This window comes from Leucopleurus acutus (assembly GCF_964270905.1).
Source record: "Leucopleurus acutus genome assembly, chromosome: 21".
Taxonomy (NCBI): domain Eukaryota; kingdom Metazoa; phylum Chordata; class Mammalia; order Artiodactyla; family Delphinidae; genus Leucopleurus; species Leucopleurus acutus.
In genome coordinates, this window is record NC_139163.1 from 33,392,738 (window position 1) to 33,410,888 (window position 18,151).

An 18,151-nucleotide genomic window follows, 5' to 3' on the forward strand; every position below is an offset into this window, starting at 1 on the left:
TTTTTTTTTTTTTTGCGGTACGCGCGCCTCTTACAGTTGTGGCCTCTCCTGTTGCGGAGCACAGGCTCCGGACATGCAGGCTCAGTGGCCATGGCTCACGGGCCCAGCCGCTCTGCGACATGTGGGATCTTCCCGGACCGGGGCACAAACCTGCGTCCCCTGCATCAGCAGGCGGACTGTCAACCACTGCGCCACCAGGGAAGCCCTATTTTACTTTTTTTATTTTTTCTTTAAAAAATTTTTTTAAACATCTTTATTGGAATATACTTGCTTTACATTGCTGTGTTAGTTTCTGCTGTATAACAAAGTGAATCAGCTCTATGTATACATGTATCCCCATATCTCCTCCCTCTTGTGTCTCCCTCCCACCCCCGCTTCCTATCCCCCCCGGCAGGTGGTCACAAAGCACCGAGCTGATCTCCCTGTGCTATGAAGCATTTCCTTTTAAATCCGACCAACTGACTATGAATCCAGCAGTTCCCACTACCTCCTCAGATTTGATTATTTGCTGGAATGACTCATAGAACTCAGTAACAGTGACGGTTTATTACAGCAAAAGGACACGAATCAGAACCAACCCCCCACCCCCCGAAATGGAGGTCTGGGAGGGTCCCGAACTCAGCCTCTGTTGTCCCCTCCCCGTGGAATCAAGACATGTCACCCTCCCAGCACATTACTGTGTGACAACACACAGAGAGAGCTGCCAACCGGGGAAGCTCACCCGAGCTTTCATGTGCAGCCTTTTGTTGGGGTTTCATTTTATAGGTGTGATTGGTTGGATCATTGGCCACAAGGTTGAACTAAATTTCCAGCCCCTGTCTCCTCCCCAGAGGCCAGGCTGGTATCAAGTGGCTCAAAGCCCCACCCCTCCCATATGCGGTTGGTTTTCTTGGCGTCACCAGCCCCCAACCAGAGTCATCTCCTAGCTTAAACTGTCTAGGGACCCACCATGAATAACAAAGACACTCAACAGAGAAATCCCAGAGATTTAGCGGCTGCCTCCCAGTCACTGGGGGCAAAGGATCAGCCAAATTCTCTATCATACAGGACATTTCAAAGCAGAGCTTTTAGGAGAGGATCCGTTTGTCAGTCAGTGCTGATGGTAGCAGGGTAAACTAACAAAATGATAGTCAGCCAAGCAAGATATGAGTTTAATTTGCTCTCAAGTGGTCATGGGTTGGCTCCGTAGGCATCATGGACGCAGCTTTCTTGCATCCTGTTGTCTGCCATCCCTAATGTGTGATTCCCACCCCGTGGTCAGCCATGGCTGTTTGGCTTCCAGCCCTCACATTCACATTCCGGCCAGCAGGCAGGGCTAAAGGAAGGTTCTCCACTTCCTCTTAGTAAACTTCCAGGAATTCTCACTCCTGTTATCCAGCTGTTACTCACATTGCCACACAGGGAAGCTGGGGAATGTGGTCTTTTTTCCAGGTGGTCATGGACCCAGCCAAAATTTGAGGATTCTGTTACTAAGCAAAGACAGGAAAAACAATAAGGGGACCACTAACTGTTCTGCCTTACTGTCATTGATTCTGTAATTTCACTTTTAGGAATTTATTCTGAGGAAATCTGAAATAGATGGATGGTGATAATTGTACTGGCAAGCGTTTATCTACACCTACTCTGTGCTGATGGTGCCGGTACTCACTAACGCAGTACATTTTACGTGCATATTCATTTTGTTTATTTAGTAAATACTTATCGAGCACCTAGAATGCAGTGGGAGCTATAGGAGGGCCTTCAGGATACAACTATGGAAAAGATAGACATGGCCTCTTGTCTCACAAAGTGTGATCTAAAGGGAAGAGTGGCCAAACGAGCAATTCGAATACATCCAAAGCATTCAGAATGAAAAGTGCCGTGATGGGGAAAAGATAGTAGGACCTCAAAAGAGTGTGTCCCTCAGCGTGGGGATGTTGGGGAAGGGTTCTCAGAGAATGCGGCGTCTCGTCTAAGCACTGGAGGAGGAGAAGAGGTCAGGAAGGGCACACACTTGCGGTCCAGGAGGCAGCCGCGTGGCGCGGGGAGGTGTCGGAAGAAGCCTCAGCAGGCGCGGGAGGTGTGGGTGCTGGAGGCAAGGCAAGAGCGTTAAGGCCAGTAGGATGCCGAGCAGCTTTGTGGAAAGAATTTTGGAAACCAGTGAATTGCTTTTTAAGGAGGAAATACACTGAAGTCTGTATTTGAGAAAATCCAGGCAGTGAGAAGAATGGATTGGAGGAAAACAAGGCTAGAAAAAGGGAGAGCAGTTGAGACCTTAGTAATTATCTGGTGAGGAACGATGGAAGCCTGAACTAGGTTATGGCGGCTGGGTGGAGAGAAGTGGACAGATTTGAACTTTGTCAGAGCTTTATTTAACAGGTTTGGTGACTGATTGGGCCGTGGAGGAGGATGGGGTGGCTGGATAGAATTATGGAATTGAAGAAGGGCTTTTGTAAGATGATTGTCTGTATGTCTTTATTCAGGTGCAGCTGACTTTGATTTTTTTTTTCTGTTGTGGTAAAATACACATAACATAAAATTTACCATTTTCAAGATTATTTTGTGGCATGTATCAATATTTAGTTCCTTTTCGTGGCTGAGTGATATTCCATGGTGTGGGGGTGCCACATTTTGTTTATCCATTCATCATTTGATGGACGTTTGAGTTGTTTCCACCTTTTCGGTATTGCGAGTAGTGCTGCTGTGAACCTGAGTGTACGGGATTGTTTTGAACACCTGTTTTTATTTTATTTTTTTAATAAATTTATTTATTTGTTTATATATTTTTGGCTGTGTTGGGTCTTCGTTGCTGCACGCGGGCTTTCTCTAGTTGCGGTGAGCAGGGGTTACTCTTCGTTGTGGTGCTCCAGCTTCTCATTGAGGTGGCTTCTCTTGTTGCGGAGCACAGGCTCTAGGTGAGCGGCTTCCGTAGTTGTGGCACGTGGTCTCAGTAGTTGTGGCACATGGGTTTAGTTGCTCTGCGGCACGTGGGATCTTCCCGGACCAGGGCTCGAACCCGTGTCCCCTGCATTGGCAGGTGGATTCTTAACCACTGCACCACCAGGGAAGTCCGAGCACCTGTTTTTAATTCTTTTGGGTATATACCCAGAAATTGAATTTCTGGGTCACATGGTAATTCTGTGTTTAACTCTTTGAGGAAGTGCCAGCACAGGTGTGTTTTCCACCAGTGCTGCACCATTTTACATTCCCACCAGCAATGTGCTAAGAATTCTAATTTCTCTCCCTCATTGTCAACCCTTGTTATTGTCCATCTTCTTGATATTAGCCATCCTAGTGGATGTGAAGTGTTTTCTAATTGTGGCTTATTTGTATTTCCCTAAAGATTAATGATGTTGAGCATCTTTTCATATGTTTGTTGGGCATTTGTATATTATCTTCTTTGGAGAAATGTGATTGGTAATCAAGTAAATGGTAGTCTTTTAATTTTTTAAATGCTAATAGGAAGAAGCCACAGGAAAGAGCAAGATAGAGGTTGAGATAACAAGAGAGAGGATGATAACTAGTACAGGGTCTCTGAGAACCTGGGAAGAGACAGGGTTGAGAGTGTATTACAACAAGATTGAAAAAGGAAAGGATGGGTATGAATGCTGCCAATTTTGTAGGTTAAGGTACAGGAAATTGGGGGATTTCTTACCTGGAGGCAAGGTTTTCTGATAAGAGTAGTGGGGAGTTGGTGAGGTTTGAGAAGTAGGAAAGGTTTGGAATAATCTCTAAAGGGAACAAAGAGACTGCTGATTGGGGAAGCATAGCTGCACTTTGGGGGCAACTTTGAAGGCCCAGCTGAGACTGGAAACTATATATTGTGTTTTATGGTTTAAAAAATATTTATTCTCTCAGTACTTAGCAGTCAGGATATATGGCCAGAAGAGATAGGCAGCTGGATTGGTCTTGGATTGAGATTTTGCCCAGGAGAAGGTATTAAGGTAAGGGAATTGATTATATTGACAAAGTCATCACAATAATAGACCATGAAGTCTAGGCCAGAAAGAGAAGGTAACTGATTAAACAGATGATGAACTGCGTAACTTAAAGTACGGAGTGGGGAGATTTCCAAAAATAAGATGACAATGTTGGCAAAAGAAAGAGGAGTAGGCTTTACGCAGGCAGAACAGTAATGTTCACCGTGGAGTCTAAGCAAAGTGAAGAAGAATGAACGTAAGATGATGGGCTGTCAGTGAAAACCAGGGAGGAAGTCGGGAGGTATAGGACCTGGAAACCTCGTCAAGGTGGACATCCTAGCTGGGATTGACTGGGAGGAGGCTGTGTTCCGGGGGTTTTATCCACTGCTGTGTTATGATAAGAACTAACATGTAACAATGGGGACTGGAAGAAAATACTTCTACTCCCTTCTACCCCCCCCGCACCCCCCCGAATTAGATCCTTCCTCTCTGAGTGTCTGTCACACATGTCACACATGTCTGTCATCACATGACACTGTATTTGTCTTTCTTACTTGAGCTGTGTGAAACCCATGGCACAGGTAGCTTCTTGAATAGTTCAAAATTATAGACGTGGTTATTTCTGGATGGTAGAATAATGGGTGTTTTCTCTTTGTACTTTTTCTGAATTTTATCTTCTCTACCTTGGGTGTTATTTTTTTAATTGGAAGAAAAATCTTTTGAACATCTTTTTATTAACATTCTTACAATAAAAGCATAAAAATTGAAGTCAGTATTCTTTTACTCTTTCTGAGATTTTTTTCCCTCCTAATAATGCTAAGGGACCTTCACTCTTCTCATGACATTAATATAGAGCAGTGGTTCTCAAACTTCAGTGTGTGGTGCTGGACCCTAACCCCAGAGTCTCTGATTCAGTAAATCTGGGCAGGGACCCAAGAATTTGCATTTCTGACAAGTTCCTAGGCAATGCTGGTGTTGTTGGTTTGGTGTTGTTGGTTTGGGGACTTCTCAGTCAGTGTTGAGAACCACTGATGCAGAGAAGAAGGTACAGCTGAGCATAACATTTCAGTTCTTTAGAGAGTGGGATGAAGGCTGAAATTACAAGATCTCTCAATAGTCTGTCCCCACGTTTCTAATTGTCCCTCTCTTTTGTCCTTCAGACAGAGCATAAGAAGGAAACAGGAGAAAATTGGGACATTTGAGTCTGCCCCTGACATTTGTCACAGTCAGAATTTTATCCCTTCTCCCCAAACCCTCACACACCCTCTGGATCTTCTCTGTGTGCAACACAAGGGTGAGAGAGGCTGAGACCTAGATTCGTGTGTATGTGCGTGTCATCACTGAACATTAGCGGTTAATTTGGGCTGATATTGATGTGACCCACGTTTATTCTTCAGAAATAGTTACTTAGTGTTACTATTTTTCTTACTGAAAAGTCAATATTTAAAATATTTAGCCACATTTTAACTTAAAGACTTGTCTTTTTAGTGGTAAGAATAAGTAATACTTGACTCTCGTGACTGGCCCTGCTGTGAAAATGCATACCAGAATTACACGTGTGATTTTAAGTGAAGGCTAATCCTGCAGCAAAACAAAGCTCCAGGCTGAAGAGCTTCGATGTATAGGAAAATGTTCCTTTTACATTTGTGATTTCATTGTAATTTTTATAATTCTATGGCAGCTGGGTGTTCATGTTTGTTGTTGTAAGTGTATTATATAGAATGTCACTTTTTTCTCGTGGTTGTAATCATTTAAATCTTAATTTCAGCTGATGAGTAAAGAGTCTCCTGTCTCTGCTGGGAATGATGCCTATGTTGACCTTGATCGCCAGGTACCTGATCTTGCATTGTTTTTATCCATGCAGAGATTAAAGGGTGAACTTTAGATATTAATGAAAAGGATGTTTCAGTTGAAATTGCTTATGAAATATATTGGTATAATTCTTTATTTTTTACCTAAAATTCAAGAACGTAAGCCACTTTACTAATGGATATTACACACTTGTAATTAAATTTGTAATTAACATATTATTGTACAACCCACTTTAAAATAAATTAACCTCTTTAATATACTATAATTCATGTTTTCTAGTCATGTTTTCTTTTTCCATTAGTGATATCTTTCTGTATGCCATGTTTAACACAATAGATGCAGTCCTGGAAAATGGCGTGCATTTAATCCTGTGATTTATTTATAATACAAAAGATATCTTACCTTTTATTTCATGTTATTCTTCAATTGAAGAAGTCTCCTCTACCCTTCATCTTTGTGAAGAAGTGAACTGTCTGGTTTTCACTGACAGCCCATCATCTTACGTTCGTTCTTCCTCACTTTGCTGACTCTACGGTGAACATTACTGTTCTGCCTGCCTAAAGCCTACTCCTCTTTCTTCTGCCAACATCATCATCTTATTTTTGGAAATCTCCCCACTTCATACTTTAGCTTAAGCATTTCATCATCTCTTTAATCAGTTACCTTCTCTTTCTGGCCTAGACTTCATGGTCTATTACTGTGATGATTTTGTCAATATAATCGATTCTCTTACCTTAATACCTTCTCCTGGGCAAAATCGCAATCCAAAGCAATCCAGCTGCCTATCTCTCTGGCCGTATATCCTGACTGCTAAGTACTGAGAGAATAAATATTTTTTAAACCATACAACAATTGTGTTGAAATACATTAGCTATTTATTTTAACAATTGAACCCCTGTTCCTCTAGCACATATATATTTTACCAAGGTGAGATTTCTTAGTTATTACAGAATCAACATTACCAAGAACCAAGTAGCCCTAGGAGATGTATAAGAAAACTTGATATGAGGAAAGAACCAATTTCCAAGTACAGAAAAGACAAGACTCAGGACTAAAAGATGTCTGCAGTTGGAAGAAACCCTTCTTTTGACTCGTGCAGAAGGGTTCTTGATTTCTCCCTGCCCCACAGAAAGAACAGGGGGAAGCGTTTTAGTTTTGTATTGTACATGTGCGATCATTAGTCGTTGCCACGTCATATTGCGACGTTCACTGTAGCTCTTTGCTTCTACCCAGCTGAAGAAAACTTCAGAGGAACTGAATGAAGCTTTGTCGGCCAAGGAAGAAATTGCTCAAAGGTGCCATGAGTTGGATCTGCAGGTAAGAGATCTGGTTTTACACCACCTGTTTGCAGCACGGCTCTGCGTCCCACCATGTGCCCTGGGTCCCACGTGCGATACAGTTTGGCTGTAACACAGCCCTAGTTTGAGAAGAAAAAGGAAACAGAGCCTGGAAAAAGAGTGCAGACTGAACAAAGGTCAGAGTTTTCCTTCCTTCTCACAGCCCCATCAAATTCATAATAAATGAATTTAAAATGGGATAAGCCCACAAGAAAAGAAGAGAAGGAGGAGAGAGATCGGCTCTCAGGAGGACTGGGGGAGATTTTAAAAAGCCCTGATTTGTAGCGTTTTCCAATTTCCACAGTATAAACACTGTCACAGCGACCAATTCCAGGTTGTTAATGGTTTAACAGTCGGCTCACCAGACTCCCGAATATTTAGCAAGTGGCTTGGTTATAGCCAGCAACAGCACACCACTGCTCATCATCAACCTCAGAAGGCCAAAAGGCAGTTGGATAAAGTGCCAAACGGCCTAAAAGGAGTAAAGAATGCAGTGCCAAAAACACCTATAAAGGGGGAGGGAGCTGCTGTAGCTGAACCCCAGAGAAGCCCCCATGCTTGGTGGAAGGCTGCAGCGAGGTGTAATGGGGTCTTCTGTAGGAGAGCTCAGCCCCATTGCCCGTCACCCACTGCAGATACCCTGACCTGTAGCTGGTTTCCCAATCGGAGGGTTCTCTTCTAAAGAAGTTAAGCAAACAGAAGTACAGGAGGTTAGACCGAGTATTAGTATTGCAGGGTAAGGCCCTTTTCATTTTGACCTTTCTGGATTCCCTAATTTACAGAAAACCGATTCTTACATGTGAGGAAAATCTGCGTAACAAAAAAGAGAAGGGTCAAGATAAACAGGAAACTAGCCCTAGAGGAAGTGGAGAAATTGGGGTAGTAGAAAAGATTTTTCTTTTTATTTTGTTTTTGGGGTTTTTTTTGCGGTACGCGGGCCTCTCACCGTTGTGGCCTCTCCCATTGCGGAGTACAGGCTCCGGACGCGCAGGCTCAGGGCCGTGGCTCACGGGCCCAGCCTCTCCACGGCATGTGGGATTCTCCCGGACCGGGGCACTGAGCCTGCACGTCCAGAGCCTGTGCTCCGCAACGGGAGAGGACGCAGCGGTGAGGGGCCCTTACACCGCAAAAAAAAAAAAAAAAAAAAGGACAAGATGCTATTTTAAAAAGAAAAAATCAGAGATCAAGAAACACTAAAAATAGAATTGTCAAAATAAAAAAATTCAATAGAATAGTTAAAAATAAAGTTGAAGAAATCGCTCCTAAATTAAAAGACAGAAAATTAAGAAATAAAATTGTTTGTCTGGGATTTACCTCAAAATCAGGGAGGAGGGGGGAGTGGATGGAAGTCCAGATAGGTGCATAATTGGCCATGTTTTGATACTTGTTAAAGCTGTGTAGTAGGTACACAGGGTTTGTGATATTTTATACTAGAAGCATCTTACCTTGAAAGGCGTAAGAGTTGGTCATTGCTTTGGATGCAGATAGGAAGAAATGTGATCAGAGCATACTTTCTGGGTGATGTAGTAAATAATATTTACCTAGTCATAAGGTTAAGTGCTGTTAATTGCTTTTCAGATTCTAAAATTCAGCTATACACAAATGCAGTATTTTACAATAATGATAAATAAGAGTTGGTTGTTTTTATGAGGAGGATATAAATAGTCTCTTTGACGGTGTAACATTCAAGTCGTACACTGGGATTGGCAGACTGCAGCCGGCCCTCTGTCTCGTGAGTAAAGTGGTAGTGCAGGCAGGCTTGTTCCTTGATGTGCTGTCTCTGGTGCTTTCACGCTGCAAAGACAGGGTTGAGGACTTGCCACGAGACCTGTGGCTCTGAAAGGCTCAGCTGTTCACTGCCCTATTCCTTACAGAAGAGTTTACCAGTCCCTGGTGTGAACAGATCGCAGAGCGAGTGGCAGGGCTGCAGAGAGGTTATGAGGAGATTGGTGGCAGCGCCGTGACACACTCAGCCCTGCAGAAAGCAGTCGTAACACAGGCGTGCTGATGTGACCTCTGAGGTAGCGATGTGAACGTCACTGGTCTTCAGCATCTAGCCCTGCCTGTGGAGAAGCAGTGTTATGAAAGTAAAGATGCGGGTGCTGGAGGTGAGCAGGAGAAGCAGGGCGAGGCAGGGCGGTGAGGGCCCAGTGGGGACCCCCGTGTTCTCGTCTCACCACGAGGGAGCACCGGCAGTACACGGCCGGCCGCTTCTCGCCATCCAGTCTCAGCTCCAAATCACGTGGTTTATCTGTCATGAAATATTCACTGCGCACTTAGGTGTGCCCAGTACTAACCTCAGCCTCCCCGGGAAGTTCCTCGGTCACCAGCCTACAGTCGTCCTCCAGCCTCTCCTCTTAGTCTTTTTTTAAAATAAATTTATTTATTTATTTATTTTTAGCTGTGGTGGGTCTTCATTTCTGTGCGAGGGCTTTCTCCAGTTGCAGCGAGCGGGGGCCACTCTTCATCGTGGTGCGCGGGCCTCTCACTGTCGCAGCCTCTCCCGTTGCGGAGCGCAGGCTCAGTAGTTGTGGCTCATGGGCTTAGTTGCTCCGTGGCATGTGGGATCTTCCGAGACCAGGGCTCGAACCCGTGTACCCTGCATTGGCAGGCAGATTCCCAACCACTGCGCCACCAGGGAAGCCCCTCCTCTTAGTCTTGCTTTAACCTTCTGCAGAGCACTTTCACTCTAGGTCTTGCATGTATTTATTAGTTTACTTTCTTGCTTAATATGATTTGTCCTTGTTTATATATTTACTATGATGATTTGTTTAGAATATGTAACACATAAGAATAAGAACTGTCTCTGCGTTTTTCATCGTGGTATCCCTTGCACCTGGACAATTGCAGCAGTGCCTAGCACATGGTAGACCCACAATGAGTATCTGAGTGAGCTAATGAGTGGGCACGTGATGGAGTGAAACAAGTCAATGAGTAGTTGTTCGAAATTGCAGAGGTGGCCAGTGAAAGGAGCAGGAATAGTGCCATAACTATTTGTGGAAACGGGGGATGCCGCAAGTGGCTCTAATTTCACATGTCAGAGGAGACAAGTCACTAGATCATGTGTAAGGTTGATAAATCAAGAAATAGGGGTATAACATGTTATTGAGAGATGTCAAGTCACAGCCAAAAACAATAAAATTAGGAACATTAAAACTAGTTGTCAGGCTTCCCTGGTGGCGCAGTGGTTGAGAGTCCGCCTGCCGATGCAGGGGACACAGGTTTGTGCCCCAGTCCGGGAAGATTCCACATGCCACGGAGCGGCTGGGCCCTTGAGCCATGGATACTGAGCCTACGCGTCCGGAGCCTGTGCTCCGCAACGGGAGAGGCCACAGCAGTGAGAGGCCGTGTACCACAAAAAAAAAAAAAAAAAAAAAAACCTAGTTGTCTCTTGGAAGTAGAAAAACTCAATGGGAAACTGTAGCTTTCCATTATAAGCCCCTTTGCTTTATTTGCTTTTTTTTCCTTAAATTGTGTTTATGTATTATTTTTAATTATTCTCCTTGTTGACTAAAAGAAATGCACAACGTGAGAGTTGTGAGTTAAGGTTTCTTTGGGGCAAAATGAGGACAATAGCCCAGGAGACAGCATCTCAGCTCTGAGGAACTGCTCCAAAGTGGTGGGATGGAGGTCAGTATGTATGTGATTTAGGTGAAGAGGGTGCGTGCAGTGAAGCACACGTTCTGGTAGAAGGTGGCTGCCAGTCACGAGGAGCAGTTGTCACCGTTGATGATTTTAGTGCTTTTCTAGATATGAGGAGATGCAAGAATTGGGCTCATAAAATCTTCTCCTGAAAATATCTAACTATCTGAAGGCCTGTTCTGCCAGTTTTCCCAGAGCACGGGGGGCCTCGTTCCTGATCTCTTCCTGAACTCCTTTCAGGGGGCGTTACAGGTCAGCGGCTGCAGCAGCTCATGATTTAATCCTTGTCGAGGCAGATGGCAAGTACCAATTTGTAGCTGACACCTTTTTCTGTGTATGTGAAAAGGATTTCTGCCAAATATATTGAATTAAATTACTTTAGCAACATTTGGTAGTCTGATGAGTCTGGTATTAAGGTGTTGCATTATGCACTCAGCCTTCATATAAATTGACCACATACCAGGCTATAAAGCAATTCCCAATAAAATTCAAAGAATCTGTGTCTTTAGATCATGCTTTCTGACCAAAGTGCAATTTAAGATAGAAATTATTAACAAAGAAATGAGCTTTTAAATTTTAAAGCCTTAAATATTTATTTTAAAAAGAATGAAAGAGCAGAAATGAATGAAATAGACCAGTGGCACGGAACTGAGCTACTACTCTGAGAAAAGACTCGTGCGTTTATGGAAATCTGACAAGTTAGAGAGCTGGCATTTCAGACTCATTCATTTATGCAGCAGACATTGAGCACCCACTCCAGACCATCCACTGTTCTAGCTGCTGTCAGTACAGTGAAGATAGGGGAAAACACAGAAATGGATAAAACATCCCTGCCTCCAAGGTGCTTGCACGCGATAAAGAAGACAGACAGTGAACAGGATAAGAATACGGTCTGTTGTGTGCTGCTGATAAGTATTCTAGAGAAAGGGGGACTCGGGGGGGGCGGGGGCACGGGGTTGGAGGAACTAGTTCTGACTGGGTTGTCAGCAAAGGCCGCCGGGGAGGCAGCAAGTTAGTAAATCCTAGAGGGTGGATAAGCGGCCTCCCAGGCTTCCTGCGAGGCTCCTCCAGGCTCAGCGCACAGGCCTGACGCGGGGCAGCTGGTGTCTCCGGGAGCACGAAGGTGAGGGCAGCAGGAGTGAAGCCTGGGGAGAGGAGTCCGTCTGCAGAGGCCTTGGTACAGGCTGAGTAAATAAATGGGAAGCCGTTGGAGGCCTGTGAGCAAAGACGTCCTGTGATCCGAGTTTTATTTTAATGGATTATGGTGGCTGCTGGGTGGTGAGGGCCAACTCAAGCAGACCAATTCAGAGGCCTTCGCAATAATCAGGCAAAAAATTAGGTTGGCTTAAATCAGAATTGAGGGGCGGTTAGAAGTGGCTGAAATCCGTCTGAAGGCAGAGCCGCTGATGTTTGCTGAAAGAGTGGGCGTGGGTGTGAGGACGAGATGGGACAGATCCTGCCAGAGCAAGTGGAAGGACAGAGTTAGCATCGCTGAGATGGGGAAGACAGTGGGAGGGCAGGGCGGGGTGTGGGGGAATGAGAGTCCCACCTGGACAGGTTAAATTCAGACGCCTGGGGGCTTCCCTGGTGGCACAGTGGTTGAGAGTCCACCTGCCGATGCAGGGGACACGGGTTCGTGCCCCGGTCCGGGAAGATCCCACATGCCGCGGAGCGGCTGGGCCCGTGAGCCATGGCCGCTGAGCCTGCGCGTCCGGAGCCAGTGCTCCGCAACGGGAGAGGCCACAGCAGTGAGAGGCCCGCGTACCGCAAAAAAAAAAAAAAAAAAAAAAAAAATTCAGACGCCTGGTGGACCTCCAATTGGACGTGATACCCAGTGCGGGGTTCCAGGCTGGGAATAGAAACATGCGAGCTGTCAGTGGATAAATTATGTTGACAGCCCAGAAGCTGGAAGCCATCAATGTATTTAGAAAGGAAAAGCCATGCGTGTGCCAGAGGCAGGGAGGTGAAGAGGGCTTGACTGGAGTAAAGAGGAGGCACACAGACCAGGAGAGGGAGGTGTCCTGGGAGCCACAGAAGCGAAGGTCGGCTGATCCTGAGGATGGTGGGGCAATAGCCCAACTGGAACAAGTTCCAGAGAAAATGGGGGTGGAGAGGGAGAATCAGAAATGGCAGGCGACTTCTGTTTTTTACAGTTTTTTGAGATGAAGTTGACATACAACAAACTGCTCATCTTTGAAGTGTACAGTTCTGATGCATGTTGACATGTATAAACGTGCGAAACCATCACCATGATCAGGATAGTGAGTTCTCATGACTGTAATCCTCTTCCAGTCCCGGCTCTGCTTTCTGTCACTGTAGATTAGCTCGTGTCTTCTAGAATTGCATATGAAAGGAGTCATACACAGTGTACTCTTTTTCTGCCTGGCTTCTTTCATTATTTTGAGATTCATTCATGTTATCGGTATTAATAGTTAATTCTTTTGTATTGTCAGATAGTATTCTGTTGTATGGATGTGCTGCAATTTATTTATCCATTCACCTACTGGTCAACGTTTGTTTCTCTGTATTACAAATGAAGCTGCTGTAAACATTCTACGTCTCTGTGTGGACATATGCTTTTAGTTCTCTTTGGTAAATAAATACCTAAGTGTAAAATGTCTGGGTTATGTGGTAGTTGCATGTTTAATTTTTTAGGAAAATGTGAACCGGTTTCTCACAGCCTGTGGAACATTTCACGTGCTGAACAGGTGTGTGAAGCTCCCATCTGTTTTCATCTTTACCAACACTTGGTACAGCCAGTCTCTCTGATTTTCGGCATTCTAGTGGGAGTAAGTGTATGGATATGACACTGTGGTTTCAATTTGCATTTCCTTAATGACTAATCATGAGTATCTTTTTGTGTGCTTAGTTGCCATTACATATCTTCTTTGGTGAGTTACCTTTTCAAATGTAAAATAAAGAATGAATTCTTGCTTACTCTACTGCTCTGCCTGTGCAATATTCCAAAATAATGTCAGTGTTTTAAGTGGAGGTTGCTTGTACTTCTTTAAAATCAGGCTTTAATTCGTAATGGTAATTCACAAGTGATTATGCGGATTCCAGTGTAATTGGAGAAAATAACCACTGTCTTCCTATATTCTAACAGGTTGCAGCATTGCAAGAGGAGAAGAGTAGTCTGTTGGCAGAGAATCAGGTATTAATGGAAAGGCTGAATCAGTCTGATTCTATAGAAGATCCTAATAGTCCAGCAGGAAGAAGGCATCTGCAGCTCCAGACTCAGTTAGAACAGCTCCAAGAAGAAACATTCCGGTAAGGGACAACTCACTCAGATCTCATTTTTTTAGATTTGGTAATGTCTTTTTTTTATATATAAATTTATTTTATTTATTTTTGGCTGGGTTGGGCCTTCGTTGCTGCGTGCAGGCTTTCTCTAGTTGCGGCGAGCGGGGGCTACTCTTTGTTGCGGTGCACAGGGTAATGTCTTTTAAAGTTAAGAATATAGTGTTAGGACTTTCGGGTAACCTCAGACCAGGGAGGCTGTGCAATTAGCCACTTCCCAAAAGTCTTCCCACACGACATGAAATAACTGCTCATTTAGGAAAATCTATGAATGCTCACCCTCAGTATGACTTTCAGACAGAATGCCCCAACTGAACAATAACTGTGAGTGAAAGGAAGGAAGCAAATACCAGCCCACCTCCATCCTGCCAGGCACTCTGAGGCAAGTAAAGGCAGACAGAGAAAAAACTCAGAGACAGAGGAAGAACTAGCGAAGGGGCCTGAGGGTGAGTTGGAGCAGTCTCTGCAAAGATTAAATTCACTCAAAATCGGAAATTACTTTAAAACAAAAAAAGACATTAGATCACAAACTGCAGGGATAGGAATTCAAAGTAAGTGTATCTTCTTAAAGGACCAAATGCCAAAATAATAAACAGGCACGGAATTTAGAGATTGTTGCCTTTTCCAGAGCACAGTTTAAAGAAACGCAAAATAAAGGCCAGGTGCGTGGGTTATAGAGACAAGCCTATTTAAAGGGCGAGCTGATGTAAAGGGGCAGTCTTCCAGACACATCTTCTGGGAGAGGAAAAGGCCAAAAAGAAGGAAGAGGGCCCATTGGCAATTGGATGGTGAAAAGGAAAAGAAGAAAAGGAAAAATTTGGTGTCCTGCAAGACAAAATAGAACCCCAAAGTTGAAGGACTTGGCAGTATGATAAAATACTGTGTTGTGATTTACTAGAAAACATATCCTGGCCTGTTTCTTACCCAACCATAGATTTTCAGTGTCAAAACTGGGAGAAATTAAATATCAATTAGGTTTTTTTTACTTGTGCAGTGACTCAGTCCTTTGTTTCCCCATGAAATGTTTCTGCATTTTTTTTTTTTGGCCTTGACAGGAAAAAATAAACAAATTTTCTTAGTCTTCTCAGAAACCTTAGACAAACAACCCATCCCCTATGGTCTACATCTGTGGTTCAGAGTGTCATCCGAGGACCCTCTCAGAGAGTCTTCAGGGCCCTCTCTTTTCCAACTGCATTTCTGTGCTTGGCTGGATCTCCTTCATATACCGCAGCCAAAAAACCATCACAGCAGACCAGTGTAGAAACACCTGTGGGAACCCAGCTGTCTTCTACTAAACCAGATGATTTGAGTCACAGAATATAAAAAATATTGCCACTCTCCTCACCATTTTTTGGTTTTAGAAAATACAGTTATTTTTCATAAACAGTATGTTGTCTATATTAACATAATGGGTTTATTACTATTATTTTCAAATGACTGACATCTCATTTATGAGTATGCTCATAATTCCTGAATAAATAATAAATAAATAAATAAATAAATAAATTCCTGAATAAATAATTCCTGAATAAAATAGTAGCAAATTCAATCCAGTACTAAAGTAAGCTTTATCCCAGGATTATTAACCTGTTGAGTATTATTAAATCTATTACAGTAACTATTAAATGTATTATAACTCCTCCAATCCATAAGGTAAAGGAGAAAGAAAAATATAAAATAAGCTTGGTATATGAAATTCTCAGTAAAGTTAAGAATGAAATGAGGATGAGTATTAATCTATTATTTGACATTTTCCTAGACATTCTAAAAATCCTGGCTTTGCCACTTACTAGCTGTGTAACCTTGGGCATGCCTCCATTTTCTCTACTATAAGATGGTATAATAGTATTATCTACCTTCTAGAATTTTTGTGAGCATTAAATGAGTTAATATATATAAAGTATTTTGAGAATATTGCCTGGCACATAGATGCTGTATAAGATTTCGCTGTTATTACTTTTCTAGAAAATGAAATAAGAAAAAGAAATGAGATTAAAATATTGGGAAGACAAAAAGTATCAATAAACGATGATTATTTGTAGATAATATGTGTGTCCACCCAGAAAATATAAGAGAATTAACTCAGAAGTTCTTAGAACCAATAAACATTTAACAGGGAGAGGGTAATGTAAGACTGCTGCATAGGTCATAAGTTTTTTTACCAATAACTAGTTAGTATCATCAGGAAAAACTTCCATTTATAAGTATTTAAGTGAAGAATAAAAAAAAAAATTAAGTACAGGCTTCCCTGGTGGCACAGTGGTTGAGAGTCCACCTGCCGATGCAGGGGACATGGGTTCGTGCCCGGTCCGGGAAGATCCCACATGCCACTGAGCGGCTAGGCCCATGAGCCATGGCCGCTGAGCCTGTGCATCCAGAGCCTGTGCTCCGCAACGGGAGAGGCCACAACAGTGAGAGGCCCGTGTACCACAAAAAAAAAAAAAAAAAAAAAAAAAATTTAAGTAATATGAAGGAGTTAGATGACAAAAACTTCTAAGTTATACATAAAACATAATACTGTGTGGAGAGAGAGAACATATTTTTAGGTGTTTTTAATGGAACATTGTAAGAATGCCATTTTTTTCTTAACTTATATAATTTGAACTTGATTCCAATTCAAATTTTATGTTCATCTAGAAGTATTAATGAACAAGAGATTCCCAAAATGTTTTGAGAACAAAGTATAATGAGGGAATACTGGCCACACCCAAGTACTAATATACTAATGAAAATAGCTTGGTACCAGTGCAGCAAAATAGACACCAATGACACAAATGAAGATCCAGAAACCAGTCCAAGTATATATAAAAATACGTAATGTGATAAAGATGGCATTTTCTAATCAATAGGGAAAGGTTAAATTATTTGTTAAACAGTTTTGGAATGGTTGGTAGATATTTTGGCAGGAAAAGTTAGATTCCTGTACTACATCATATACCCAAATGAATTCCAGGGAAATTGAAAACATTAATGTTAAAAATGAAACTGTATAAATACTAACAGAAAACAAAGAATTAGAAGGGAAAAAACGTTCTAATTGCACATTAGAAGTAGAAACTATACTTATATGAGGAATCTAAAAAGAAATGATACAAATGAACTCATTTACAAACCAGAAACAGACTCAAAGACTTAGAGAACTTATGGTTACCAGGGGGAAAGGGTGGGGGGAAGGGATAGTTAGGGAGTTTGGATCAACATGTACACACACTGTCATATTTAAAATGGATAACCAGCAAGGACCTACTTTAGAGCACAGGGAACTCTGCTCAGTGTTGTGTAGCAGCCTGGATGAGAGGGCAGTTTGGGGGAGAATGAATACCTGTATATGTATGGCTGAGTCATTTGCTCGGCACCTGGAACCATCACAACATTGATAACTGGCTATACCCCAACATAAAATAAAAAGTTAAAAAAAATTAAAAGAAGTAGAAACTATGAAATGTAAGATTCATCAATTGAATTACATAAAAATTAAGAATTTCTGTATGTTAAATACTTACATAAATAAAATTAAAAGTAAATAGGGCTTCCCTGGTGGCGCAGTGGTTGAGAGTCCGCCTGCCAATGCAGGGGACACGAGTTCGTGCCCCGGTCCAGGAAGATCCCACATGCCGTGGAGCGGCTGGGCCCATGAGCCATGGCCACTGAGCCTGCGTGTCCGGAGCCTGTGCTCCACAATGGGAGAGGCCACAACAATGAGAGGCCCACGTACCGCAAAAAAAAAAAGTAAATAATCAATGATAAATATTTGTGACATGAGAAAGAATCTTTTAAATCCAAAGGAAGGATGTATGTTAAACAAAACAAATTAATATAAATTAGGAACAATATTATCCATATTTTGGGGGGAAAAGATCTATGAATAGAAATCAGACTGGAGGTTATACTCCAAAAATGTTAACAGTAGGTATCTGTCTAGAGCAATGCATAACTTTTATCTTCTTTGCTTTTCTGCGTCTTGTGAATTTTCAAAAGGAATATGTGTTAATTTCATCATTGAAAATAAAACTTTAAATAAATTATAGCTGCTATATTTTGGCGTCTAACTTTCTGAGTAGAGGAATGGCGATCCGTTGTTACCTTTCTGCAAGTCTTGGAGCAGTAGAATCCGTTTCCAGGATAGTTAAAACTTGGAAATACAGTGTATGGTCACAAAAG

General features: G+C 42.6%; 1 protein-coding gene across 2 annotated transcripts in view; it reads left to right on the forward strand.

Moving 5' to 3' along the window:
- Window positions 1–18,151, forward strand: part of HOOK3 (hook microtubule tethering protein 3) — a 104,345-nt gene that overhangs the window by 38,581 nt on the left and 47,613 nt on the right. For both annotated transcript variants that reach the window (XR_014327086.1, XM_082863888.1), the window contains exons 7-9: window positions 5,668–5,730; window positions 6,945–7,028; window positions 13,797–13,960. Coding sequence is in view for 1 of the 2 variants with exons in the window: in XM_082863888.1 (XP_082720014.1) it covers window positions 5,668–5,730; window positions 6,945–7,028; window positions 13,797–13,960 (311 nt within the window). In the remaining variant the exon portion in view is untranslated. The remainder of the gene's footprint in view (window positions 1–5,667; window positions 5,731–6,944; window positions 7,029–13,796; window positions 13,961–18,151) is intronic.